Here is a 27,997-nt window from a genome sequence, read left to right on the forward strand (position 1 = left end):
ACAACTAGACTTTATCGTTATTATCGCGGGAAGACGAATTCTTATCGTGTGGAGAATTTTTACCGGTATATCGCAAACGATAAGATATCGCCATCCCTAATTGCAGGCGATAAATATGTTAATGGAGTCACTTCAACCCGCGGACATGAAAAACAACCGTGCAACAGTGTTAAAGGGGTCATATGATGCTGCTAAAAAGAACAGTATTTGGTGTAATGAAATGTTTATGCGGTTTAAGGTTAAAAAAACACATTATTTTCCACATACTGTACATTATGGAAAAATTGAAATCGCATCATATGACCCCTTTAAAGTAACCTAATTCCGCGGGAAAACCGCGACTTGGCAACACTGACGTGTTCACACTGGCGCGAAATACACCCGCTCAAAACGCTCGACTGACGATGTTGCCGCTTTGGGGGCGTGTCTGTAAATTGTACGTCGATCATTTTTTGTACACGGTCAACAAGATCAGTAATCAGCAATATACAAGCACATTTATGCAAACGTCCAAATTTTCATATGGTGTCACTTGAATACATTTTTATTAATCCAGCCAGTCTAGCCATACAGTAATAGCCCAGTCAGGTAGCCTAGCACTTTATTTAATTTTTGACAGGAATTTTGTAAAAGAGGCTGTGAGAAAATATTTTATTGCTTAACAACATACCGAAAATTGCATAAAACAGTTTTTAAAGTTAGAAAGTGCGTTATGAAAATATGTATAAATATCTTTATTTGACCCTCTAACTCTAGCATTCTCTATTCTAATTCTATTCTTTAAAAAACATTGTCCCTTTTAGACTTGCACTCTATTAATTTACTAACTGCTTGTTTTCTTTAAAAAAACCTAACAATAGCTTCTCTAATCTTTTTGTATTCTATCTATTTGTTTTCTTTTTATTTATTATACAATTAACAAAAGCAAAAAAGGCCTCTAACACTAGCTTGCTCTATTCTTTTTCTATTCTATCTGTTTTCATTTTATTTATTATTTAATAAAAATAAAAAAAACCTTGCTACGTGTACTGCGTTAAGCTAACTGAGACTTAACACTTGCATATCATTGCTCTTTTGTTGATTTTGATTGCTTCCATTGTCCTCATTTGTAAGTCGCTTTGGATAAAAGCGTCTGCTAAATGACTAAATGTAAATGTGTAGTGTGGTTAATGTAATTTGAATTAGCACAATATGGACTTTCACACAAAAGCGAAAACAAATTTCCCCACATTGATTTTGTAACAGGTTCAGAAAGCTGCTTGGTTTGAAAGAGACTTCTGTGCGAACCGTGAGCACCATACATCATTGCATTGTTGATAATAGACAATGGACCTTTTTTGCCTGCAAAATCTTGTCTAAACTTGCATTCAGGCTGAGGTGAACCTTTAAACTCAATATTATTTGCCATAGCCTTGCAGTTTGTTGACTGGATGTGAATGCAGCAGATACCAGCTTTCTTCAACCGCCATTAAAATCATTAGCAACCCAATGTCTGAACCTGCCTTCTGGGTCTAGTCTCAAACTGTGTTCCACCTCAAAAATGAGACTAAAAGTCTGGGCTGTGCTCTGGGCTAAATGGTGGTGCCGTTGTAGCGACGAGTGCCACGTGACAAGGCTTTATTGTCAGCCCCTATGGGAGGGTCGGGAACAGTGAAAGAACCTGACCTTTTCCTAGCAGCATGAACCCAACAGCTCTCAAAGCCACCCGACGGGAACAAACGCCCCCGAAACGCACAAGACAATGCTAAAATATTGGTAAATGAAGAGGCATGGACTTTGCTCAAAACATGTCCATGTACTTGCGTAGAGTTTGCTATATGAAAACATGATCTAAACAGACTTCACAACGTGACCTTTAATAACAGCTATGATATGAGCTGCTAACGACAAGCTTTGAACTTCTGTTTAAAGTGCAAATCAGCTTTCCTTTCTGGAGCGCAGAGGCTGAAATATCTTGCGTCTGGCCTCAAAACTGTGAGTTACTGAAATAAATGGGTCACAGAGGCCACAAAAATGGAGACATTTTAGCATCGGATGGTTGTGAACTAGAAAAATGCATAGGTAGTTTATTTGGTGTTAGCTATGTTTGACCAAAGTGATATTAGTGCCTGGATGCTAATAGCATCAGGCACTGGTTAGCATAAGAATTAGTATCTGCAGGTACACCACTTCCAAAATACTTCAAGGGCACTTATTCTGCACCTTTGTAGCAGTTTATATTTTAAGCATTTTTAGCAGAAAATCCACAATGTCCACATGTATAATATGTTTATAACATATTTTATTTCATTCTTACATGTTTTTGGTTTGGCACACATTACTTTTATTTATTTATTTATTTATTTATACATTTATACAGTATATACATACATACACTGGAGAAAACATGAATGATTTACACTTACAATAACAATTTTAATGTAAGTGAGGGGAAAAAAATCATGTTAAATAAATTAATGTTAAATGCATTATGTTTAGTAATGAACTATGCCACTCCAAAGTCTTATTGTGCTGCACATTTTGTACATTTTCACAAACCAGTCAGAAAAATCATTGCTATTCAGAATATTTTAATTTAATAGTTCTTCTAATAACAAATCTGGCATTTGGAGGCCATTCTAATTCAGCCACTTACACAAACTTACAGCTATTTTAGATGAGGGAAATTGATAATAACTTTAATAATTCATTTTAATCATTTAGTTTTAATAATAACAACAGTTTTGTACACTGTATACTTGGAATTTTGGCAAATTTTGACTTGGCAAATTTGATGTGCCATATAGAAAATTTTACATGTTAGAATAAAAATGCAACTCTTGAGTCACCGGCAACAAATTATTTAGTTTGTTAGATTGAAGGGATACTCCACCCAAAAATTTGGTCATTATTAATGTCGCCCTCATGTCGTGCCAAACCTGTATGCATTTCAAGATATTTTGAAGAATGCTGGAAAACAAATGGTTTTGGGTCCCACTGACTTCCATTGTGTGGACAAAAATGACTATGAAAGTTAATGCTCAGTTACCAACATTCTTCAAAATATCTTCTTTTGTGTTCCACAGAAGAAAGAAATCCATACAGGTTTGGAATGACAAAACTGTTATTTTTGGGTGGACTCTTCCTTTAAGTTAATAAACTGTACATACATTTTATTAGTTACTTTCTAGCCCAGTACAATTTTGAAAGTTTAATTAAGGACTGTTTATGTGATTTTTCTCTGTCCCCCACAACTTCAGCATTAATGATGCTGCTTGATGTCGGGCCGGTGCCTGTGGGTAGGATCACATACTCATGGGACATTAAAACGAGCATTTCAACTCTTGTTCACGCTTCAGCTCTTATTAGAAGCTTGATTAAAACTTTGTCCCCTAAGACGCTCCTGCTAAGTCTTGCAAAAATGTTCTCTTACCAGGATGTAAATCTTAATACGGACAGAAGTCACGCAAGAAAGTTCATAATGGCCATCACAACACGTTTATTAGCAGAAATAAATACCACTCCGCAGTAACTAGATCTGTAGAGATTTTGACGAATGCAAGTCATCAGAAGAAGCAGCTGAAGAAAGATGGTGTGTTTTCCATTGTGAGTGTATTTGAATGTGTTTTATTTCTCAGTGTGTGCAGAGATTAACATTACCAGAGCTTTTGATTGTCCAGAGCTGATTCACCTGTATCTCTGATGGAGGCACTTGGTTGCTTCAGAGCAGCATGAGGGGAAAGTGTCCTTGGGGTCTCGAAGTAGCATCTCCATTGCCTCCAGCTGGACCGGAGACATGGATCGCTGAGTCAAATGTCAGTACCCAGCTGCATATCCTCCCTTACGGGGGTCTGACTCAGCGCTGAGGCCAGCACTATACCGCACCACGGCCTGAACCACTGCGCCCATGGACTTCAACACCTCTATTACATGGTTCTTCGTAGCAAGACCCTCCAAAATGGCCTGTGGGTTGATAGTGAGTGGGTTGTGCTTAGCAAAAATCATGTGTATTCAGAACAACCAAAGAAAATACCAAAGTGATGTTTCACTCCAACATTAAAATAATCTGTGGTTACAATAATTTCATTTTAATTAATGATTTAAATAAATAATTTTAAATCTAAAAAATTAAATCTAAATAATTTTCGTCCCATCTCTAATTTTCCATTCCTCGCCAAAATTTTAGAACAAACAGTGGCTTCTCAATTGCTTTCTCATCTTTCCTCTAATTACCTTTTCGAGCCACTTCAATCTGGATTCCGTAAACTCCACAGCACTGAAATGGCGTTAGTTAAGGTCACTAATGACTTGTTAATGGCTTCTGATTCTGGCCGTCTATCTATACTGATTCTTCTTGATCTTAGTGCCACTTTTGACACTATAGATCACTCTATTTTAATCACTCGTTTAAAGACTGTTTCTGATTCTGCATTGAAGTGGTTTAAGTCCTACCTCTCTAATCGCAAGCAGTTTGTTGTGATGGGTGGTTACAGGTCTGAGGTCGGTGTGGTGCACTCTGGTGTTCCCCAGGGATCAGTTTTGGGCCCTTTACTTTTTAGTATTTACATTTTCCCATTTGGCCAACTTTTAAGAACACTTGGTCTTAACTTTCACTTTTATGCCCATGACACTCAGATCTACATACATTCAAAACCTGATGTCAATATGCCTGTGTCTTTTCTTTCTCGATGTTTTACTGAGATTAAAAAATGGATGTCTGAAAATGTTCTGTCTAAACAGTGACAAGACTGAAGTGATGCTTATTGGTTCACCTCATCAGTTGCACAAAGCAGAGTCTGTAACCTTAAAGGTATAAATGAAAATTTTTTAATTAATCACTTACCCCCATGCCGTTCCAAACCTGTAAAAGCTTCATTCGTCTTCGGAACACAATTTAAGATATTTTGGATGAAAACCGGGAGGCTTGTGACTGTCCGATTGACTGCCTAGTAAATTACACTGTCAAGGTCCAGAAAAGTATGAAAAGCATCATCAGAATAGTCAGACAGTGGTTCAACCGTAACGTTATGAAGCGGCGAGAATACTTTTTGTATGCGAAGAAAAGAAAAATAATGACTTTATTCAACAATTCGTCTCTTCTGTGTCTCTCCACATCACCATAGCGCCATTTTGGAGAATATCCGCTGAACGCAAGCAGCGTACGCTCTTCTGTGTCAGCCGCGCAACTGTGTACAAAAAGTATTCTCGTCGCTTCATAACGTTACGGTTGAACCACTGATGGCAGATGAACTATTCTGACGATACTTTTCATACTTTTCTGGACCTTGACAGTATAATTTATTAGGCAGTCAATTGGACAGTCACAAGCCTCCCAGTTTTCATCCAAAATATCTTAAATTGGGTTCCGAAGACGAACGAAGCTTTTACGGGTTTGGAACGACATGGGGGTAAATGATTAATGACAAAATTTTCATTTTGGGGTGGAGTAACCCTTTAAGTGTGGATGGCTCTGCTTTACAGTTTCAAACTAAACTAAAAAAACTAGGGGTGATATTTGACGCCAACTTAACATTTGATCCGCATAATACAGTCAAAGCATCTTTTTTTTCATCTCAGAAACATTGCCAAATAACATCCCATGTTGACTTTTTCTGTGGCTGAAAAGTTAATCAACACTTTTGTTTTTTCACGTATTGATTATTGTAATGCTTTGCTGGCTGGAGTTTCAAAAGCTACCCTAAGTAAATTACAGTTGGTACAAAATTCAGGTTCTGACTAGAACCAGTGCAAGGGAGCACATCACACCTATTTTGGAAAAATTGCACTGGCTTCCTGTTAGTTTTTGTATTGATTTTAAAATTCTCATGCTCATTTATAAGGCCTTGAATAATTTGGCTCCTCAATATTTGTGTAAGCTTTTAACCCCCTACACATGCTCTACGCTCTCCTGAAGCTGGTCTTTTAACTGTTCAAACAACTCGGCTAAAAACTATCGGTGATCGGGCTTTCTCTTCTTTGGCTCCTAAATTGTGGAATTCCCTGCCCTCTGAGATTAGGAATGCAGAATCCCTTAGTGTTTTTAAATCGTCCCTTAAAACTTACTTTTTTAGGGTAGCTTTTATGTGATTTATGTGATTACTTTGTCTTTTATTAGCGGCGCCATGCTGGTATCAATTTTGCCCTGTAGGCAACAGATGCTACTTTTAAAGGTGCTATATAAAATAAAGTTTATTATTATTATTATTATTATTATTATTTTAGGGCAAAATGTGACCACAGATAAGTGGTTACTCTCAAAAACACTCACCTGCATTTAAAAAAAAAATGTAATTTTACTAGTAAAAATGTGGTAAAAAAAAAATTTTTTCACTCCAACATAAAAAAAAAAACCTGTGGTAACAAATAAAATCATTTTTGGACAACATATGGCCACAGATAAGTGGTTACACTCAAAAAACACTCACATGCATAGTAAAAAAAAAAAAATTTTACTGGTAAAAATGCAGTGAAAAAAAATGTTAATTGGTTAAAATTAAGTTTCCTTACTATATACAGTGAAAAAACTGTAATAAATATAACTACATTTAAATACTGTTAAATTTAGTTTTGGGAAGTAATAAAGAACAAACATCTTATAATTTACAGTCAACAAAACATAAATTGACATTTCCAAAAGTCCTTGTGTGACAGCTCACATTAGATGCTTTTTCATTGAACTAACTGTTTATTCTTAGTTTATTGATTTGCATGTTTATTGCATTATTTTAGTGTTGTGTGTTTCCAAGATAGTGTTTTGTATTTGTGTGTATAACGGTGTCTTCTACATATTAATATTCTTCTGTATATAATGATCTTATATATATATATATATATTCACCTCAGCTTGTGGAAAAGCTAATTGTATTGAACTTTGAATTATCATATGGATTTCTCATTACCACCTGTGTTTTTATGGTGGTTGTCAGCGTATTATAAAAGTACAAAACAGATTTTAGTACTTCAGTAGATTCATATATAAACATCATAGCAGTTAATGAAATATGGGGGGGGTCCAGTAAGTTTTGACAACCCCATCTGCCATTTTTTACCATAAATTTCATGTTTCTTTCTTTTCTTTTTCTTTTTTTTACAGTGTACAGCACAGAGGAGATGTACAGTATATGTATACATTACATTATTTCAGTCATATATCTAGTATTACTGTTTAAAATGACACCTGTATACATTGCTTCACCCACCTTGTCGAAGTCAGGCTCTACTTGTGTGGTGTTTGGACTGAGCTGATTGTGAATTCTCGGGTCTACTATCGCTTTCTTCAGGTCATAGTTAAAGAACAGTGCATTTAAGATCACCTGCACAGAAAATGTCAGTTATTTATGAGTTGATAAGGTCTGAACTATGCCCAGCACCACTATCTAGACTAAAATAAAATGGAAGTGCACCTCGGCAACTGCTGTGGTGATCTTTGTTCCACCAGAGGCTCCAACCACCATTTTAACCTTATTGTTTTTGTCTAGCAGGATGGCGGGACACATAGAAGACATGGGTCTTTTATCTGAGCAAAAATGAGAAGCAACAGAGTTAACAAACAATTAAAGCAAAATCTTCAAAGATACACTGAAGTTCATGGCTGTGATTGAAACTATGTCCCTGCATACTGCATAGTATACAATGTAAAATGCTTATTATCTGAAAAAAAAATATTTGGAACAGCATAATGTAATGGTAATAATTGTGTGCCATTCATCTCAGAAATAAGCATTTGAAGTCCATTTAGAGTAATAATTTGGAATATCTGATAATATCCACTAAAGGTGAGATATTCTTTAACATACATAACAATTTTTACTCTTAACTAATATTGTGTTTTTATCATATTGTTGTTACAGTAATTTTACCATATGTAATGATGTTAAGAAAACATTGTGCATAAAACTCAATGTAAAGTATGGCCTCATGTGGCTTAGGCCTATAATATACATACTACAAAAAATGTTATTGCCAATCATGTTTTCTCACGTGGGACAATGAAGTTGTTGGGAGAAGGAGGAACTCCAAAGTTATTGGTTATCAAGGGAGAACTGAAGTCATCCATCTCATTGTTCAGTATAATTCCTGTTGAATTTGACATAAACTTGGAGCCAAAACTGGGAGAAGAAAAAGAATATGATGTCATTTACAAATATTATTATTAAATGAATAAGTAAGTCAATTAGAAGCTGATTTTCCTGAAAAGTGTACACTCTCTGACTAAATAATGACAGATGTTTGAGATGGCAAATGCTCACTATAGGTTGATGGTGCTGGTGGCGGCGACCGCGCTGCCGTCCTCTGCCACCACTGACACATGTGATGTGCCGTGATCGTCGGGAAGGTAGAACTTGGGTTCATAGTAGCTCTCTTGCTGAGTCGTATTATCTGTGATCTTCTGAAGTATCATGTCAGCATAGTCCTTCGATGTAATGTTCTGGATGAACTGCCAGCGAGATAGAGGAGGAGGTAAGCAGATCATTATTGCAGCCCTGCCGGCGGCACAATAATCTACAGCTTGAAATAACAGCTGATCAAAAGGGCGGACGCACAATGAGCCGTTCAATAGCACACTACTTTCATGCTCTGTGATTAGTGTGAGAAACCATGCCGGTTTCAGTAACCACTTTGATCACAGCTGACGAACATATGCCTGTGTCAATATGAACAGCTGCTGAAGAAACATGGGAGCATTTTTACATTAAGATAATGCATGTTGATTGAGGTTAAGTAAAAATGTACTTAAAGGGGTCATAGGATGCCCATTTTCCACAAGTTGATATGATTTTTTAGGGTCTTAATGAAAAGTCTGTAACATAGTTTGGTTAAAATTTCTCAATGGTAGTGAAGAATGGTGAAACAATGGCGGACTGATGACAGCTCACTCAGGGCGGAGCTAAGGTAAGACACCAGTCCAGTCTGTGCTGAAACGCTACTGTCAATCAAACTATCGTGGGAGGGGCCTGTTTTTGTAACGTCACACAGACAGGCATCTGAGATCGGCTCGATTTGAGAAAGGGGAAAACATTTAACCAGATTTAAAAAAAAAACACTGGGTGGATTTTTATCATTATAGGGTGGTTGTGTACACACACTGCCAACACACATTTCAGTTCAAACTACTTGTAAAAGTGCATGTAGCATCCTATGACCCCTTTAAAGGAATAGTTCACCCAAAAATGTAAATTCTGTTCTCACCTTCATGTCGTTTCTAACCTGCATGACTTTTGCAGAACACAAAGGAAGATATTTTGAAGAATGTTTCAGCTGTTTTCAGTTGGCCACATAACATCAATCCAGTCCAAAATGATGTTGTTAATGTTAACTAAAAATAAACTCATTAAAAATCAGCTGCTATAATATACAGTATTTACAATATAGTATATATATATACACACATTATTTCAGCTGATTTTTAATGAGTTTATATACATATTAAATGGAAAGTTTAAAAATAAAAAAATGTTGCCTTAAACTTAAGAAATGTTGCATTGGCAACAAATAATAAAATAAAATAAAATTATTAAAGTTCTAAAATTATTAAAACTTAAATTAAATTAAATAAATTACATAGAAATATCAAAAATAAAAATTACATGATACAGGAAAAAAGGAAGACAAAACAGGCATGATACAAAATATCTTACCTTGTGTTCTACAGAAGAACGTAAATCATACAGGTTAGGAATGAGATGAGGATGAGTAAATGATGACAGAATTTTTCTTTTTCCTTTTTTTTTTTTTTTTGAATGAAGTATCGCTTTCATTACAACTTACACTGGAGATGTTGAGAAATTCTGGATCCCCCAAGACGCTCCTCTTGGCATACGCAAACCGGAACGCCTCTACCATGCGATGATAGGTGAGGGTTTTATTTTCAGTGGTGGAGACACTGTCTGAACTGAAGTTGTAACCTGAGGAAAGAGAATGAGAGCTCAGTTAGATTCACTACGATTACTCAACCATGCAAACTGTTGTCATAAAAATGGCTAGATCTGCCAGTCATCAAGATGACTGCCATAGGAAGGTCTTCAGAAGCTTTTTTACTCCAACATTTTTACTTGAACGTTTGTCTAGTAATTTTTACCTTTTATTACTTGTTCAGAGAACATTCAAATGTAACATTCCCATAATGTTTGCAAAATGATACAATGGAATGTTCACTTAATGTTCGCACAAACAAAAAATGTTTTCCAAAAACTGGACATTATGAACGTTCTGAGAACATTCAGAAATAACATTTTGATAATGTAATGAGAATGTTAGCAAAACATTCATAGAACATATTTTTGTTAGCAGGGTAATCAATTATTTATTGTGACATCATTGAAGCCAAATGCAATCGTTTTTCTCTTTCATCGAATCAAATCTGAATATGCAGAAGCACAAATGTGATTATTATGGAAAATTTCAGTTCTTAAACTCTGAAAATGCTGCACAACATTCTGCAAAACATCTCATTTGTGTTCCACTAAAGTAAGTCAGCCATATGGGTTAGGAAATGACACGAGAGCGAGTAAATGGCGACATCATTTTCACTTTTAGGTCAACTATTATTTTACTGTTGGGCAACTGACCCAGTTTTAGTGTCTGAAAACTTCTCAAATTGTCTCGACCATTCATGCCAGACCGTCTATTTGAAATAATTGAACAATTATGAATGATTCGCCAGGGAAGATGTTTCATAACAACTGAACATATCAAGCTATATTGTGAAAAAAACAAGTGCTGACAGTGTTTATCGACAGCCGTGCCCTGTCTGGCAGCAACTTAATGACTAAGTATCTCATCAGTAAAGCTAAAGAGTGGGTGTCTGAAAAACACTAAGACACAGAGCTGAGATGAATCTCAGATGACAGGCTGCTTCAGAGTATCCCCTACTGGTGGAACCCCAAGGAAAGGGTCGGAACACGCTGACTGCATGGATTTTTCCATGCTTGGTTTGTGTCCAATTAGTGGCAAACAGCCCACGTTAGTGTTGGTTTGGGAGACAGGAGCGAAGGGTGGAGGGATTTTAATGGCTTGTAGCAAAGAAAAGTTGGGATGTTCTGAAGTCACTATTCAACATGAGGAAACAGTTAAGAACATTAAAGATTGACTAACGGTCATCCTGTAATCAGTAATCACTAGATGCTTTCTCTCGCTGCTCAAAACACCAAATTTTCATGCTGGTCCACACTGGTTTAAATGGAAACTTGTTTTCAACAGAGGAAGGTCTATTGACTAATACATTGCTCATTAAAAAATATAAACAAATATAATAGTAAACATTATATCATAACATTACACAACATAATAAGCATATGTGCAACAAAAATGTAAAATCCAGTCAGGAAAAATTTGTATGCGACAATGAACAAAGCACGAGCCGTTATGTCTAATTTGCGAACAAATGACTCTTATGAATAGATTCTTTTGAAAGTCTTACGAAACAATCTTGAACTCGCTAACGAGTGAATCAGTGCTAAATCAGAACAACGAGTAATTTTTTCGGAAAAATGTCCAACTCGAATGAACAATGAACCTACTATACAGACTTTTATTTACTGGCTGGTTGTTAAAATCGCTAAAATCGATATTGAGTTTGGGTCAGGGTAGTTTAGCAAAACTAAAACCATAAAGAAAACATTTTTGCTACTTGAAATAAAATAAACGTAACTGAAAAAAAAAAAAAAAAACGTAAAATCTTTTTTTCAGCTAGTTGACAAGGCATTTCTAAAACTGAAATAAAAATAATAAAAAAATATACAGACATTTAAAATAATAAAAATGACAAAAAAATACAACTAAATTACAAAAAGTAACTAAAAATATAGAAATAAAAAAACTATAACAGTATCCCAATGACGTGTTGGAACCATTTCAACATTTTGGTTCTGTGTTTTTTTTTCTAGCGGGCAGAAATATTCTTTTTCGAAAAAAATATTTAGAAAAACACCTTAGTTTAGCCTATATTATTTAAATTGCAGGCTATATATTAAATGCCCCTATATATAAAAGCAATTTCAGGCATGAATAGTGACCATTGGTGGCAATGGTTCTACGATCTACTTAGGATGCAAGTGGGAAACGCAGCCCTGGATAGACTGTCCACTGCTTGAACTCTGTACCTACCGCTCAGGATGTTGAGTATCAGTGTGAGGACTGGGCCGCTGGCAGGCGCGTTTGGTGTCACCATTGTGTATTCACCCACAGTGGCAGTGAGGGGGGAATCATCCAGAAAGGGCTTGTAATCTCTCAAATCCTCCAGAGTTATAATCCCATCTGCAACACACACGACACAGACGGACGTATGACGCATGATGCGAAGCAACTTAATGAGATCAAACCTACTGAGTTATTGATTTAGTCATTAACAACCAATTGTGTGTTATCCTTCAACAGCTCGGCCTGGGTGGACTATTGGCAGCACTGCAGGAATTAGTGGGATGTAAAATATTTGGAAATCAATGAACCACAACACATCAGCCACAACAGAAGCCTAGAAACTGCACTATTTGGCATCTTTAACTCACTAATATGGGCAGTCAAGTACATCTGACGGGAAATAAAAAATGTGGCTCTACTCTTATAGTGATTTACTATAGCAGAATGTATTCCTGCATCAAGATTTTGAGTAAGAACTTCTTCTTACTCGAATTCTTGATCAATAACTCAAGAAACTTTTTAGGGTTAGCTCAGGGGATTTCAGACATTTAAATATTATGATATTTTTAATTAACACAGACTGTATTTGTGCAGTTTGTGCTTAAAAATATATATCAAATAATATTTTTATATTATTTACATTTTATCAATGCAGATTAAACAAACTTTAATCCATATAAATATATTAAATTACATTGTCTTAAAAATTGACATTTTATCTGCACATTGTGCATAAGAACTAAAATGTAAACAATGCATATACAGTGTGTGTTTGTATATCTGTAGTGTGTGCATAAAAACAATATGTTTTTTATTTATTGCTGTTCACATAGTTCACATACAAGGTCCTCTGGGGTACAGTTTGAAAGCCCCTGGGCTAAATCGCGTCATCCAACCACACTTTTGATTTAGTCCAGATTATGAGTTATTGATACCAAATAATGGAATAGACATATGTGTGAATAAAAAACCTGCAGCTTGGATGTCCTTCACAAGGCTCTCAGCAAGCTGTCCGCTGTAGAAAGCATCAGGCCCATTCTCTGCAATGAACTCATAAGTGTCAGCCAGTTTTGTGAAGGTGATGGTGTCGTTTTCTTGTAGGATGTTGCCGGTGGAATCGCAGAACACAGAACTAAGGAACCAACCGAAAATTTTAGTGCATAAACGCAGTGCATGGCTAAAAGGGGATATACCATATTACAAATTACATTATAGAAATGTTTTTATAATATCACCCCACAGTCATATCAAATACAAATTACTTCATGCACCTTGTTAAAAGTATATTTTTTAATGCTTAACATCTTGGTTGAAAATATCCATGTGTGCTCACCATAACATCTTATCACCCATAATGATGTTTCTGTTTGAGTTAATGGCACTTGCCAATGCTCTGCCAACAGGAAAGCCGTTTCTGGCCAGTTGTATGCTTGGTAAAAACAGCTCTTTCCATGGAAGCTTGCCATGCCGTTTATGGGCCATTTCATACCCACGAATCTCTCCAGGAACAGCGATGGACAAACCACCTGTGGATGATTTTTTGAAACACTTTATTCCATGTTTTATTATCTAAAACCACCAACAGATCTGAAACACTGAACTTAAGAAAAATAAAAATGCAGCAGTTAAAAAATACATATATATATGGCAGTTGATAACATTACATACTTTGTGACATGAGACCATATTTACAATGAACTGAGATGCAGTTTTACGGTTTTCCTGGAAAAGTCCTATATTAACCATATGTAGAGCCTGATGTACTGTGAGATATTGATTGTTGAAATTGTGGTGATAGTTGTTTTACGCTTATCTCTCCATGCTGGCACCGTATCACGAGGCCACTCATCGTGTAAATCCTGTTTCACTAATGATTTTCGCAGTTAATTTAATGTAGTTAATAGATACCTTTCTGGGAAAGGTCTGTACTATTTCCAAACATGTCTCTGGTTGCGTTTGCAGGGGCCGTCTCACGTGCATTGATGGTTTCGACTTTTCCTGCAAAGTCAAGTAAATAATCTATAAATATAAAGAAATCCAAAAATATAAATATTAAATATGTATTATTTTTATTACATTTACATTTAGACATTTAGCAGACACTTTTATCCAGGACAATGGAAGCAATCAAAATCAACAAAAGAGCAAATATATTTTATATTTTATTATATAATTATAAAAAATAAATACATCATATAAAATAGATTCAACTATTAAAATGTGTATAAACTCTTCATATACACAGACACATTTATATTATTTACAATTTATGCAGTGTGCATACAAATATTTAAAAAAAAAATTTTGCAAATAATGCATATATACCTATCTATTTGTATAAGTACATATATTTTTAATAAATATAAATAATATTAAAATATTAATAATAAACAAATAAAGTATAAAAATAGATCCTTAAAATATGTGCATAAATTCTTTATGCACTGGTATATATACTTACTTTTATATTAAATGATTTTATATTCAACTAAATTATTACATTTATTTATGCGGTGTGTGCATAATTTACATTTTATGCATGCAGTGTGCATAAAAAATAAAAGTTGCAAATATTATATAAAAATGCAATAGTTTTAATACAAAGGTTGCAAATATTATTAAATATACATTATATTAAAAATAAATAAATAAAATGATAAAAATAGATCCTTATATGTGCAGAAATTCTTTAGATACACACAGACACTGCAGACTGGTGTGTCAGGTTGAATCAGACAGGTAATAGTGAGTGACTGCAGTCTGCATACCTGTTTTGGCATCATAAATAGTGAAGAAGAGCCCTCCTCCAATGCCCATGCTGTGGGCATTCATCAATCCCACGCACAGCAGAGCAGCAATGGCAGAATCTACAGCGGAACCGCCTCTCTTCAGGATATCGCTGGAGGACACACAGAGAGGGCATTTGGCATGCTAACCTTGATATGATCATTTTAAATATCAGAATGCAGCAAAATCTAAAAAAAGATTTTGATGAAAAACACTATATTATGCATTGACAAAAATGTGCAATATGTGTGTTCATTTTATTACAATTTATCTTTTTGCATCTGTAGATTTTAATTACAGTACATATCTAAAGTTTCTTTTTTTTCTGTTGCACAAATCTCCACTTCAGCAACACTTACACACACACCAGACTTTACAGTTTTATTCCCATCTATATTCCTAATGTTTTTACTGAGGGATTTGCTCATTCATCATTCACCTCATTTATAAAACACTCCATTACTTTATTCCTGGCTCTTGACAATATTTTTCTGATTTATGGAGTGATAAAAAGAGATATCCAAATCTCCTTTGTAAAAACCTTCAACTAATACGTCAACCAAATGAAACAAGAAGTTTGAACCTGGCTTCATCAGGTGTTCAGATTTCTGTTCTATAAATGTATGCAAATGAGTGCATATTTAATTAGGTAATACCTCATTTGCATATTTACATAACATTCCAGAAAACATGTAATACAAAACAGTTGTCTTAATGTACTGTATACTGTGATTAATCTACTGGGGAAGTATGATGATATCTGTTAACATTTTTACCCTATTCACCTCTGGTGTTGAGTCTTAAGGATCTATTCCTACCGGATGTGACCTTTAAAATGATGATGATATAATTGATGATACATAAAACCAATTAAAGTGGATTTTACTTCCTGCAGCACATTTTTAAGTAACGTGACAAAACATTGTAATATTTCATCTCACATGGCTTTTCACAGAGCTCTATTGATATACAACCCAATAACAATACAAGAAAATCGTTTATCTGCACTACAAAAATTTAACATTTGCAGTTGATACCTTAAAAACCAGTTACTGCGTGATGCGATTCTTAAAAACTTTCTTTGGTGTGTGGTATGGGATGATGAAATGTGGATGATTCAGCTATTAATATGAGGGGCCGTATAGGCGTGAGCTCTGTAACATCGCGCTGTTTTATCCCACTTTTGGAATTGTACTTGACGACGGTAAAATGTTGTTTATATTACTAATAGCTTCAGACAACTTCCGACTAACCGCCAAAACACAGTCTCTGATGTTACCAAACAAAACATTTTACAGTGATCTCCTCCTATGGCCTTCTTTCTGTTTGTTTACAATAATGTAAATTCTGATGTAATGTGAACGTAATTAATTCATTTTATTTAAATTTCACAGAAACTACATGTCATAGATGGCAAAAAAGTGAATGTGCATTTCAGGAGAACAGAGCTCAAACCTGCCAATCTCTGAGCACGTCCCAGCATCTGCTGCCACCGCTGCCTTGAAGTAACCATTTTCAGGTTCAGGTTCAGAAGAGGCCTTCTTGCCCTGCACCGAAAAGAAAACGGCCAAAAACGTGCCGACTGCAGCCAGCAGCAGCAAAGCGAGGCCCACCACAGTAGACTTCTGCACCATTTCCCTGCAACATGTAACAGCAAATGTCTAGTTTTCTGTTGCTGATGTATATACGCTGCTTGTTTACATTTGTTTGCCGCCTTATCCGAAAGCAGTCATGTAATTAATTAGTGCTTTCATTAGGACGCTGACATTTCACACTGAATTTCACGGAAATTCCTAAACCCCCGGGTTAATGTTTCTATTTGCTATGTCAGTGTCGACAATGGACATTTCAGACTATAAAGCTAAGAATTAAACCGTCTCCAATCTAATTATTTTTCCATCATCATTTGACATTTTTGCACTCAAACACAAATATGCGGTGTTTATGACTGTCCGAAGCACGATACATATTAGGAACATGATTGGGTGTCTGTTGCAAAGCATCTAGTCTTGACAAAGGGCTTTTCACACGTAACCCTGGGTTATCGTCGTTCTAAACCCCGCTTTTAACCCTTTTTTTTGCCGGGGTTTGGCTCATATTTATTTGGACAGTCACTGCGTTGGCTGCGTCTGAAAGCTGAACAATCCGAGGTAGGAAGGCATCAAGGCAAGTCTGTCTCCTGATCGATTTTTGAAGGCACCACAGATGTATCCTTCCCTGTCTTTGATATCCCACAATCCTGTGCGTTCCATTCCGTGATGGTTGAGCTAAAAAAAAAATAAAGATGGCGTCTGAAAGCTGCATTTGGTGGTCAGTTTGTGTGTAAATGTAACTTTTTCCACTTTTGATGTTACTTCTAGTGAGAAATCAGTACTATATTAATGAAATATTAATTCGTTTTGTTTTGTTGTAGATCATTAACCCGTCATGCTGCCTCAGAAGCATGTCCGAAATCAGTTTCGTGAGGTGCCTTGGTGCGCAAACACTGCCTGCAAAGTCATTGTCTGATAAGGCAGCAAGGCAAGAAGTCAGCAGCCTAAGATTTCTGTTTATACAATGCAGCCATTGTAAAGTTATTGTAAAGGTACAGTATGTAATATTGACAGCTAGTGGTCCAAATTCAAAATATTGGAGAGAGTCGTTTCCCCCTTCTCCACTTCCACTCAACACTCACATGGGTTGCCAGATTGATGAAATGATTTATCCACATTCTGATATGCCTCTAGTCATAGAGCTTTTTAGATTTGTTTTAGATCAGGTAGAATCTGCGATGTCTTACCCAGATCGTTTGCTGGCTTCCATGGCTGCAAATATGTGGTGTTTTCCGCTGGCAACCCGATGTGTCGAATTACTATTGGGTAAATTGGCAGTGGGCGGAATCACACAGACCAAAACAAAAACAGACATCCTGACACGGAACACACGTTTCAAAAATAGAATATCTGACTGCAGCACTGTTTTTCGGAGAAACAAGTATGTGAACTTAGCATGTTTCCAAAATATCTGCAAACATATTACGGTATTTTTATGCTTTAGCACAGTTAAAAAAATACATACAGCACCTTTAAATGATGACGAAAACACGTTAAAATGAGTAAAGAAGAGACCGTTTCATTCTTACCTTTATAGTCCGAAAATTCTATTATGGAAAACTTGATGGTACTGTTGGCTATATGAGGATGTGCAATGCTAGAGCTGTTATGAAAACATGTCGCATGCTGCGTTCATACAGTCACTGACACTGACGCCGCAAATATGCAAATAAGAAAATAAGAAAATTAACCCAGCATCTAGCCATGTAGAGTGTGAAATGTCAGCTTATGAATACCCAGGGTTAATTGTTAACTCCAGGTAAATTATGAGCAGTGGGAATCGTGAAGCAAGCTAACCCAGCATTCTGTTTACCCATGGGTTTAGAATGACCAAGGGTTAACTAGGTGTGAAAAGCAACACTGCAAGTAACAAGTAACACTGTTTCGTTTCACACTGTACACATTTCACATGAAAATGTGGGGTTAACCGCAAAAGCAGGGTCTCATAACCTCCCCCTTTAAATTACAAGTGTTTCACTTGGGGTTAAAAGTGGGGTTTTGAACAACGATAACCCAGGGTTAAGCACAATGTGAAAAGCCCAAGCTGAAACAACGAACACTGAATTTAAAGAAATAGATTAAATCTAATTGCTAATTAAACAAAAAGAACCAAAAGGGTCTGGCTGCAGCTGGCACTTGCACTCTCAGACATGCATTCTCAGACTTGCACTCTCAGACACTTGCGCTTCCGCTAGCGACGTCACTTGCAGTCTTTATTATTTTTTATTTTGTTCTATTTATTGATTACTTTTTGTTTGAATCTCTCAACATTTTACAACAGTAGCCAGGTGGTGAAGACAAGAAAAAAGAAACTAAATTACGAAGTCACTTGCAATCGCCACTTGCACTCTCCGATACCTGCGACGTCACTTGCAATCGACACAAATCGTGCATGTTGCCAATGTCAGTAATCCTAAAAAATAACACTGCCAAACACACGTGCTAAAAATCAACACCTTACACATAGTAAGAAATGGTCATAAAAACTGAAACAGAAGCGAAACAAGTAATAGGAAAGAGGAGAAATAAAAAGAAATACTTATTAAAACTAATGAAATGTGCAAGCGCCAGCTGCAGCCAGACTCTTCTCAAAAGAACATGGACTAACTGTACCTAACAGATAAGATATATGGGGCTTGTGTATTCTCATACTGTATAACCATGACCTGGTCATATTAACTTTTGCAATCCATGATTGTACAATGTAAGCTATGCTTAAAGGTGCCCTTTACCCGTTTCTATCCTTTATGTAACACAACATAATTCATATAGCAGAATACTAACAGCAGGAGATTGAATATGCTTACAACATTTTCTGCTTTCTTGCTAAATACATAGTCAAGGCATATTTGCAATGATTATGCATTCAAAAAAGCATAATACATTGTTCTCTGTTAGCTGGCTGTTAGTATTCCTCTGAGGAAGATTGTAGCTAATCAGGATTCTCCATCGCTGCTGTTTCTACTCTAGTTTTGCTATTAAAAATGCTTGTAATTAATTGCTCATTTGATCATTATACACATGCTTATTGGTTCCCAGTGTAAATCAACTCCTGATTCTGTATTATTTGACCACAAAATGAGCACTATAAAGATTACAATATGCACCCTGGCTCTTTCATATTCTACATTTTATGTTGCTTAATGTAGCTTCATGTATCCCTGCCAAAGGCAGCAAGATTTCATGCATTTATAATTTAAAAACTTGAATAAAAAAAGGCTTGTATGAAGTGAAATCCTCCTCAGTAAAGCGCCTTTTCATAGTTTCAAAGCCCTGCTACTGTCCACATTAAATCCTGTCAGACTGTGCTGTGTGTGGGAACGAACTGCAGCACATCTCAGAGAAACCTGCAGTGCCTGCAGCCAACAAAATTAAACCCACCACACAAGAGACTAGAATTTTCTCAAACGCACAGAAAAGAACGAAGGATTGTGTTATTTTCTCTTACAAATCGCAACAAAAGAGCACAAATTACGATACTCAGAGTTCAGTGTGTGTTCCTTCCAATTTAAAAGATGCAACAACGGGAAGGATGCTGCACAATATTTCTGCCTTCTTATATTTTTCTTTTTGCTTTCTGTGTGAAAATAATCAAAACTCTTGGAATGATTCCATTAAATTCATAACTGATGAGTTTAGTGCACATTGAGGTTTGAGTATATGGAGTTTCACCTACCTGTAGACTTCACAGGCCTCTTGTAGAGTCTCCCATAGAATGAGCCTCCTTTCCACAGGCTGACTGAGCCAATGCTGTAAACCTCTGGCTCTCAATGTCCAACTATAATGGCCATCAAATTTTAACCAAATCAGTCTGTGAAATCATCCATAATTGTTTTATGGACACCGGTGAAAAGGGCACAGGTTAAACGGTAAACCCAAACCCGTGCCACAATCACAGCAGAATGACGTCTGCAAAAAACAACACTAGCAAACTTTTCACACCTACAGGTGGATTTTTGTTACTCTATCACTTGTATTCACACATTTAATCTTTGAATGGTTAAGCCGTTCATGTTGTAATCCGTTACATTTGCCTAGTGAATGATTAACTATGGGAAGTTTGGACACATGTAGACATCAAAAGCCCAAATATTCAACATCTAACCCCTGTTCACTTGTCTAACAACAAGCCTCTTCAATGCCTTTACTCAACATAGCTCTTCCAGTACAATACAACATATCCAAAACACCATGGTATTGTCACAAAGCAAGGCCAGACGCAACAGGTAAGTGCAAAACAGGATGGTTTATTGACTTGATTAGCAGAAGAATGGAATTGGTGTGGTAATTTAAAGGCAGGTGAGTGTCAACACAGTGAATGATTCCAGGGTTCTTATTGGAGTTCTGATGGTGAGTATCTTACACCGGTTTCGTTGGAGATCGTGGAACAGATTCCAAGGAGTCATTGGAGGATCACGGGAGGAACAGAAGGTAAGTCTTTCTATGAGAATTCAGTAGAGAGAGTCCAGAACAGTTCATAGGAGTGAACGGTAGACCGGACAGTGAGTGACTGAGATGTGTGCGTATTTGTAGTGTGGCTTGATTGGTGACAGCAGGTGCGGGTGATCAGAACTCAGGTGACTGTGATTGGGTGATTATCCTGGCTGGTGACTGCAGTGACTGTGATAAATCCCTGACAGATATTGCCATGTCCAAAAAAACCAAAAAGTCTAGATTTTGATAGATGTCTCTGTACGATTTTTTTGTCAGTATATGATTTATATGGGCTCATTTGTACTGTATAAATTGTATGTACAGTTTTGCTGCAAACAAAAACCTAACCATACAAAAAAATTAAATAAATCAAAGTAGCCTACATGGTGATGGTATTAAATGGTTATGCCATGTTATAGGCCTATATCCGTGGTGTTTTTTGAAATAAAAAAAAGTTTTCTCCCCTAACATATACCATAGTAATACCGTGTTATTATTTGAAATACTGTTAAGTATCATGTAATAGCCTAAAAAAATACTGGCAACCGCCTAGGACGCCATCTTTGGTTAGTCCCGATTTAGCAAACAGCTTCGTTTAGATAGCAACTTATTAATAACTGATTAAGTTCGACACGAGAATAATTTTCTCAGATAATTCAGAAACTAATTAGTGTTTATTTCTGGTCGGTCGTTCAGAATCGCAACTAACCTATTCACGAGTGTATCACTGTATTGAATCGGTTCTTTGAACGGTTCGCAAAACGATCTGAATCGATTCTGTCTGAATCATTCGGACGTCTTATGCTGCGTTCACACCAAACGCGAATAGAGCGTCTGGCGCGAATTATTTCAATGTTAAGTCAATGTAAAGACGCGTTTACGCGCGTCTGGAGGTCTCGCGGCGCGAATGAGGCGTTTAGCGCGGCGCGGAAGACGCGAATTCGCCTCATTCGCGCGTCTAGTTCGCGCGAATGACGCGAATTGACGCGCGAATTACGCGAATTGAGCGTTTCGCGCGTTACGCGCGAATGGTGCTTTTTGTGCATTTACGCGTTTGACGCGAATTCGCGTCTGACGCCCGAGTTGAAAAATTTTAACTTTGGCGTCAATTCGCGCCGCGTTAACCAATCAGGAGCCTGCTTGCTGCTGTGGCGGCAGGCCCGCCCGGAGTCACTCATTCTAAATGGAGGAACGACCGCGAATTTGACGCTCTATTCGCGTTTGGTGTGAACGCAGCATTACTAACACACGGAATCGTTTGTAGTGGGTTTTTCGATTAAACATATACAGAAAACAAAAAAAGGTGATTTTTTTTTTATACAATCAATTGAAACCAAACTTGAAATGCATCCTATAGTTTGAAATAAAAATTAAGGTTAAGTTCAACACCTTCATGCGAAGCTTGTAAACGACTCTGTACTACCGGTTAAGGCATTAACCAAATTAAAACGCTAGCATACTGTATAGCCTACGTCTTTTCTGAACAATACCATGTACCATTTTACATCTTTTAATACTATGGTACATCATTCAATAACACGGTATTTTTGTAAATCACTGGAAATATTTCTGATTCGTTTTATGGTTGTATTGATGGTTATTGTTATATAATTTTAGTAAACCGATACCTATACGTGCTGACAGGACAGAACGGGCTTCCCATCATAAACACTGAGCTGTTAAAAATGGGCGGAGCCGTGACTCCTGTAAACTTATGTGGGAATCGAGCATTCTGATTGGACAGCGAGTGAGATATGGGCGTGGCGTTTGGGGAAGCCTGGAAGAACACGAACACAGCGGACTCGCGCAGGGGCGAGAGAAACGAGGAGAAAGTGACATTGTTATCATTTCGTGCGCTCAGTATGAATTTTACTTGATGAATTTGATCATACACGAGCAACTGAACACGACAAATTGTAATTATGAGCGTGCACTCACTAAAGAGAGCTTATAAGGTTTACTTTACACATGCTTTATGAAAAAAGCGCTGTATTATTTGATTCTGATACTGAAACAGGAAAGTTGAAACATGGGATCGAAGTTGACCAGGCAAAGTAGTTTGGACAGCCAGGCGACTTTCTTTCGGAGGGGTCGACAGCATCATGAGCGGGATGTGGAGAAGAGGAGTGGAGGAAGAGGAGAGTTTTTATTCAGTTCTCTCATGCTCAAGTCCGACAAGCTCCCCGGAATGCTGCGCAAATCCAGTCCCAGCCCGTATGTCCGGAGAGTGGCTTGGGTTCGGGAGATCCAAACCCTGCTGAAGGAGCAAAAATTGGAGCAAGGCATCGATGTGTTGAAACTGCTTAGAAAGGTACAAAACATCATTTTTTAATAAACCAGATTGTATAGTTTCTTGCACAGAACTACAGGTTGTTGTTGCTGCTGATGTTGTAGCTAGCATGATGTTTTCACTTAAGAAAAGAAAAATCACAAATGATATCTCTCTGTTGTATCTAGACTGCAGTATTTAAATCATACCCTGAAAATATAACCTTGTAAAACATGTATTCCAGAGTTTAAAACGAAATATTGTCTCAAACTGTGCTAAATTCTGCAATGAAAAGTATGAAATTTCAAAACGAATCCAAATATTTCTAATAAAATTCTTACAAGAAATCTGGGTACAATAAAGAATTAATTGTATGCACTGCTAAAGTTATAAGCGTTACAAAAAGCACTTTGGAAGTAGCCTACCATAATACACCATTGTATTTATAAGGTAAAATACCATGGTGTATTATGGTACTCGCATGTCCTTTTCCAAAATAGAATGTAGCCTAATAAATACCATGTTATTATTTTGTTAGTAAATTGGTATAAATATTATTAGATAAATAATTAACGTTTTTATTAATGAATTCCGTTATGTTAGCTGTTATCAGTTATAATTACATTTGTTTAAATTCATACTATAGTATAAACAAGGGCATTCATTTATATCAAAATCAGAAAAGTACCATGGCGTTGCCATGTTTTGTTTTTTTTTAATTTTAAAATTTTACTCGCTAAATATTAACTTTTTAACTGTTTTATAAAATTAATATCACATTCGCAATTGTGCTCACATATTAGCTAATATTCAGGAAAATGCCACTCTTGCTCGAGTGATATTACTCAACTAGGCTATATCATATCTTATAAATAAAAAAAAACTTAATTTTTGCTTCAATAACTTGAATTATAGGAGCATTTTAACTGCATTCTCATAAGCTTCATCTTGCAGTTAATACATTTTAACTCTCAGGATGTATTTTTGTTTGTTTTTTGCAAATGTGTAACATACTCAATGTCAGCTTGTATACAGTTAAAACAACAATTATGATATTATCGTAAACAATACATATCACACATCTCTAGAGGTAATTGTTTACCCTGAGTTCACATGCAAGTCCCATCTTTATTTTTGGTCCATTGGATTTTTTTATTTTTTATTTTTTATCCATTTGATTTAAAGTATCATTCGTGACAGCTGGTAGGTGATACTTAGTTTGTTCGAATTATTCATTTAAATATCTGTTAAATATTTCAGATTTAGTCACGGTTAAGTGCATTTTCATCACTGTCAGCCCTCTCTAGATATGGCACTTTGTCACATGGATGCCCAGCCAGTCGAAAAGCTTTCCAAACATGGAGGCGTCTCACTCACCCCTGCCCTGGAAGCTCTTAACACCCTGTTGGAGGAGAGAGGGGTCACATTAAGGCAAAGCTCGCTACCTTTTAAGGCTGTAGATTGCTGAAAGAAATGAATTTCTGTGCAATGAAAATCAGTTTTTCAATTCTGGGAAAAATGGATTGGATGTTAATCAACTGGGGGTCAAAATTATGGAGCAGGATGCTTCCTTTTGCCCCAGAGAGAGAGAATGAACCAAAAAGAGGAGGACAAAAACAGCATCCCTTATCTCTGCTGTAGCTCTTCCTGTGCCCTAATGAGTGCAATTCATTTTCCGCCGTTTACTCTCATTGAGCAAAGGCAGGAAACAACTCCGCTTACATGCTCTACAGTGGATGTCAATGCTACAAGGATTTTGTGGTTGTATAATAACATTGAATTTAGAATGCTGTCTCTCTGATTGCATGTTAATCTCCCAGATAGTACTCAGCTTTGCAATATTGTCTGGGTCTTTCCTACCATAGCATATTTTTTCATGTCTCCATCATGTATGTCTTAATACATTGGATAAAGATGGAAATCAAAGGAGTTAGTTTACGTTTATCACAGTCAGTATTGTTATTGTTTACTAAAACTATTAAAAATCACTTTAGGGAATTGAAATAAAGCTGCAATAAAATAAAATATTAATATTAGATGAAAAATGTAAACTTAAGAAATGTAACTTAAAAGCTATAAAAAAAATCAAAAACTAATAAAATAACAAACACATAACAAAATTACTAAATTGAAACTTAAATAAAAAGCTTATTCAAAATGTTAATAAATACTATAATTGTGCATAAATAATGCTAAAAATAACACTTAAATAACACAATTAAATGAGTATAAGGATGAATTTTAAATAGCTTTGGCTTGATTTTTCCATAGTTGTCATTCCCCAGGTGCTGTTCAGTTTTACTATAAAAAAGACATATTAAATAATATTTCGGGGTTTTTTCGGGTCAAAATTTTTTAATATTGCTGTATAGGTTTTAATATCTTGCAGTATCTAACAAAAAAAAAATTTTAAGAACAGCTAGTTCTTAAATGACATCATCCTTCAGGAAGTGACATAATTTTATTGAAAAAAAAAAGTTAGAAAATATTAGTAGTGGGTTTGATGAATTCTGTTATGTTCTGTGGTATTTGTTGGCTTGTCTCAACCTGTATCATCACGGTTTTAAACGGTTAAAACATTACTTTTAAATTTACACCCTCTCAATCTTTTACTGAGCAATGGCTAACTTTAGCTTTTTATTCCACTTGTTCTTGTCAATGTGTAAAGATACACAGTACAAAGAGTTTTGCGAAATGCTTTTATAGAACATCTTTCTTAAATTACAGTGCAATCATATTCATTTGTTTACAGGGTTCAAAAAGTACTGCAGAACAGAAATGACCTGTGCTTATGCTTTATAGATGAAAAACGGAGGGCTTGGAGGAGCTTCCAGATGTCTGGGAATCCCTGCGAAAAAGACATGCAATATATCAGTGTGAGACCCAAAGGGAGGTTTCCACTTCCCTGGACTCAGCAGCTTTTCCTGCCAGTTTCTTCATCAATTTCTTGGATCTGTCTCTGAATCGATTCACAGGGTGGTGTAGTTGTTGCTTTGTGATGCTGACGTTTGCCTGGAGGCATCAAATGCGTTTCGCCCTCTGTATTCACTTCTATATGTTCACTTTGTCCCTACTAATTGCTCTAGCCAGTGGATTAAACAAGAAATGTGGTCCTCTAGGAATTTTTTCTTGATTCTCGCACGTTTTTTTTTTCGATCCCGGCTGGTCATATCAGACTCCCTTGCCTTGGCTGTTCAGTGGGGGGAAAAACACTTTAGCTGTCTACGATAAGCCCAGCTAATAAGATGTCACTGTGTCTGCACACACTTTCTCTGCCTTACGTAAAGAAGCTGGACTTAAAGGTTAGCAGCGCTAGTCTAGCAATAGATCAACAAACGTTTCGGCTTCTATTTAGAGTTTTCGTTCTTCCGAAGCACTAGAAGTAAACACGATGGAAAGATTACTTTATCTCCATGTCATTCAAAAAAGCCCCTCGTGTAATCTCGCGAATGGAGATTGGAGGCGTAGGATGAAAGGATTAAGTTGTTGAATATCGAGATTAATCAGTGACCTTTACTTGCATTTGTAATCCTACATGCTTAACAATCTCTCTCGTGTTCTTTCTCAACAGGACCTGGGTCTTGAAGGAACATCTCTCAACGACATCCTCTACAAGAACGCTGCCTTCCTCAACCTAGTGGATCCAATTTCCCACGAGCTTTTGCTCAATTTGGCCCGAGACATGCAGTGTCCAAAGAGGGTAAGCCACCAGCGCTAATAAATGAAGATGATCGTAAACACAAATTCATTCATACCAGCCCACAGCTGTCAAAATTAACTCTGGATCCCTGCTTTAGCTTGAGCCAAAACCTGTGCATATGTTCATTACTCAGTCTCCAGATATGTAGAGCGTTTATTTTTAGCTGGCAGTAAGAGGCTTGGCGGGCCAATTCTACAGCCTCGCCGCCTGTATAAGACCACAGGCAGCTGTCATCCCATGGCCAGGACTGGAGTTTGGGCGCTCATGCTTCAGCCCTGTCCTAAATTAGTCTGCAAAGCATGAGAAGTACAGAAAGATGGCACTGACCTTTATTTTGCTCAAGAGAGCCATCAATGATGTTTTCATTCCATGCTGAAATTCCACAGTTCTGTTTGAACTTAATTGGACAGAAAGGCCAGCGAGAGGAGCACTTTCCAATAATAGATCCACTTGAAGGGGCAAGGCTTGTCCTTTTCTTTCGAGACTTTTTTGGAATAGCAAATTGAATCAACATTTGTCATGTTTCCAACATAGACTCTTTGGAAAAATGGGCAAAACTCCAAAAACATACTTATACATACAACTGACTGTAGTTTCCAGCTGAAATGAACACTAGTGGCAGTAAAACACCAACAACTCTTATTCCTTTTCACACAAATTATTATAACCGGGGCAGATTATTGCTTAAAGGGGTGGTTCACTGGTTTTTTTTCTAGGCTTGATTGTGTTTATGGGGTGCAGTCTAACATGTGTAAATGCTTAGTTTTTTAAATGCATTATTTTTCACATAATTTACCTTTATTCCACACTGCTCTGCCCCTTCTCTGAGAAACGCGCTGATCATTTCCTGCTTTTATGAAGCCCTGCCCTCAGAAATAGGCGATGGGCTCTGATTGGTTAGCTAGTCCAGTGTGTTGTTATTGGCTAAACCGCCTCTAGTCCGTGTCTAAGCGTCCCGCCCCTCACCTCAGTGGCATGTGCTCCGGTTGTATTGTAAACAACGGCATCGTTAATATCGCTTATCAGTTTGAGCCCGATTGAGAAGCAGAGAATATTATTGAAGAGGATCGTGCAGAACCTGTGCAAGCACAGCTTTTA

General features: G+C 36.6%; 2 protein-coding genes across 2 annotated transcripts in view; one reads left to right on the forward strand and one right to left on the reverse strand.

The window, feature by feature from the left end:
• Positions 1-2,993: 2,993 nt before the first annotated feature.
• Positions 2,994-16,704, reverse strand: ggt1b (gamma-glutamyltransferase 1b). Its single transcript, XM_016486999.1, has 12 exons — positions 16,360-16,704; positions 14,886-15,016; positions 14,026-14,115; positions 13,451-13,643; positions 13,089-13,249; positions 12,085-12,234; positions 9,748-9,884; positions 8,229-8,416; positions 7,960-8,087; positions 7,383-7,495; positions 7,179-7,292; positions 2,994-3,942 (listed from the first exon to the last, which is right to left on the reverse strand). Exons 1-12 carry the CDS (start codon positions 16,536-16,538, stop codon positions 3,796-3,798), a joined length of 1,731 nt encoding a protein of 576 aa, XP_016342485.1. The 5' UTR covers positions 16,539-16,704; the 3' UTR covers positions 2,994-3,795.
• A 6,009-nt stretch (positions 16,705-22,713) lies between these two features.
• The window catches only part of lrrc75bb (leucine rich repeat containing 75Bb), a 30,582-nt gene continuing 25,298 nt past the window's right edge, over positions 22,714-27,997 (forward strand). Inside the window, exons 1-2 of the mRNA XM_016487011.1 lie at positions 22,714-23,241; positions 26,771-26,899. Of these exons, the coding sequence (XP_016342497.1) occupies positions 22,960-23,241; positions 26,771-26,899 (411 nt within the window). The 5' untranslated portion in view covers positions 22,714-22,959. The remainder of the gene's footprint in view (positions 23,242-26,770; positions 26,900-27,997) is intronic.

Source organism: Sinocyclocheilus anshuiensis, unplaced genomic scaffold (genome assembly GCF_001515605.1).
Source record: "Sinocyclocheilus anshuiensis isolate Anshui unplaced genomic scaffold, SAMN03320099.WGS_v1.1 scaffold393, whole genome shotgun sequence".
Taxonomy (NCBI): Eukaryota; Metazoa; Chordata; class Actinopteri; order Cypriniformes; family Cyprinidae; genus Sinocyclocheilus; species Sinocyclocheilus anshuiensis.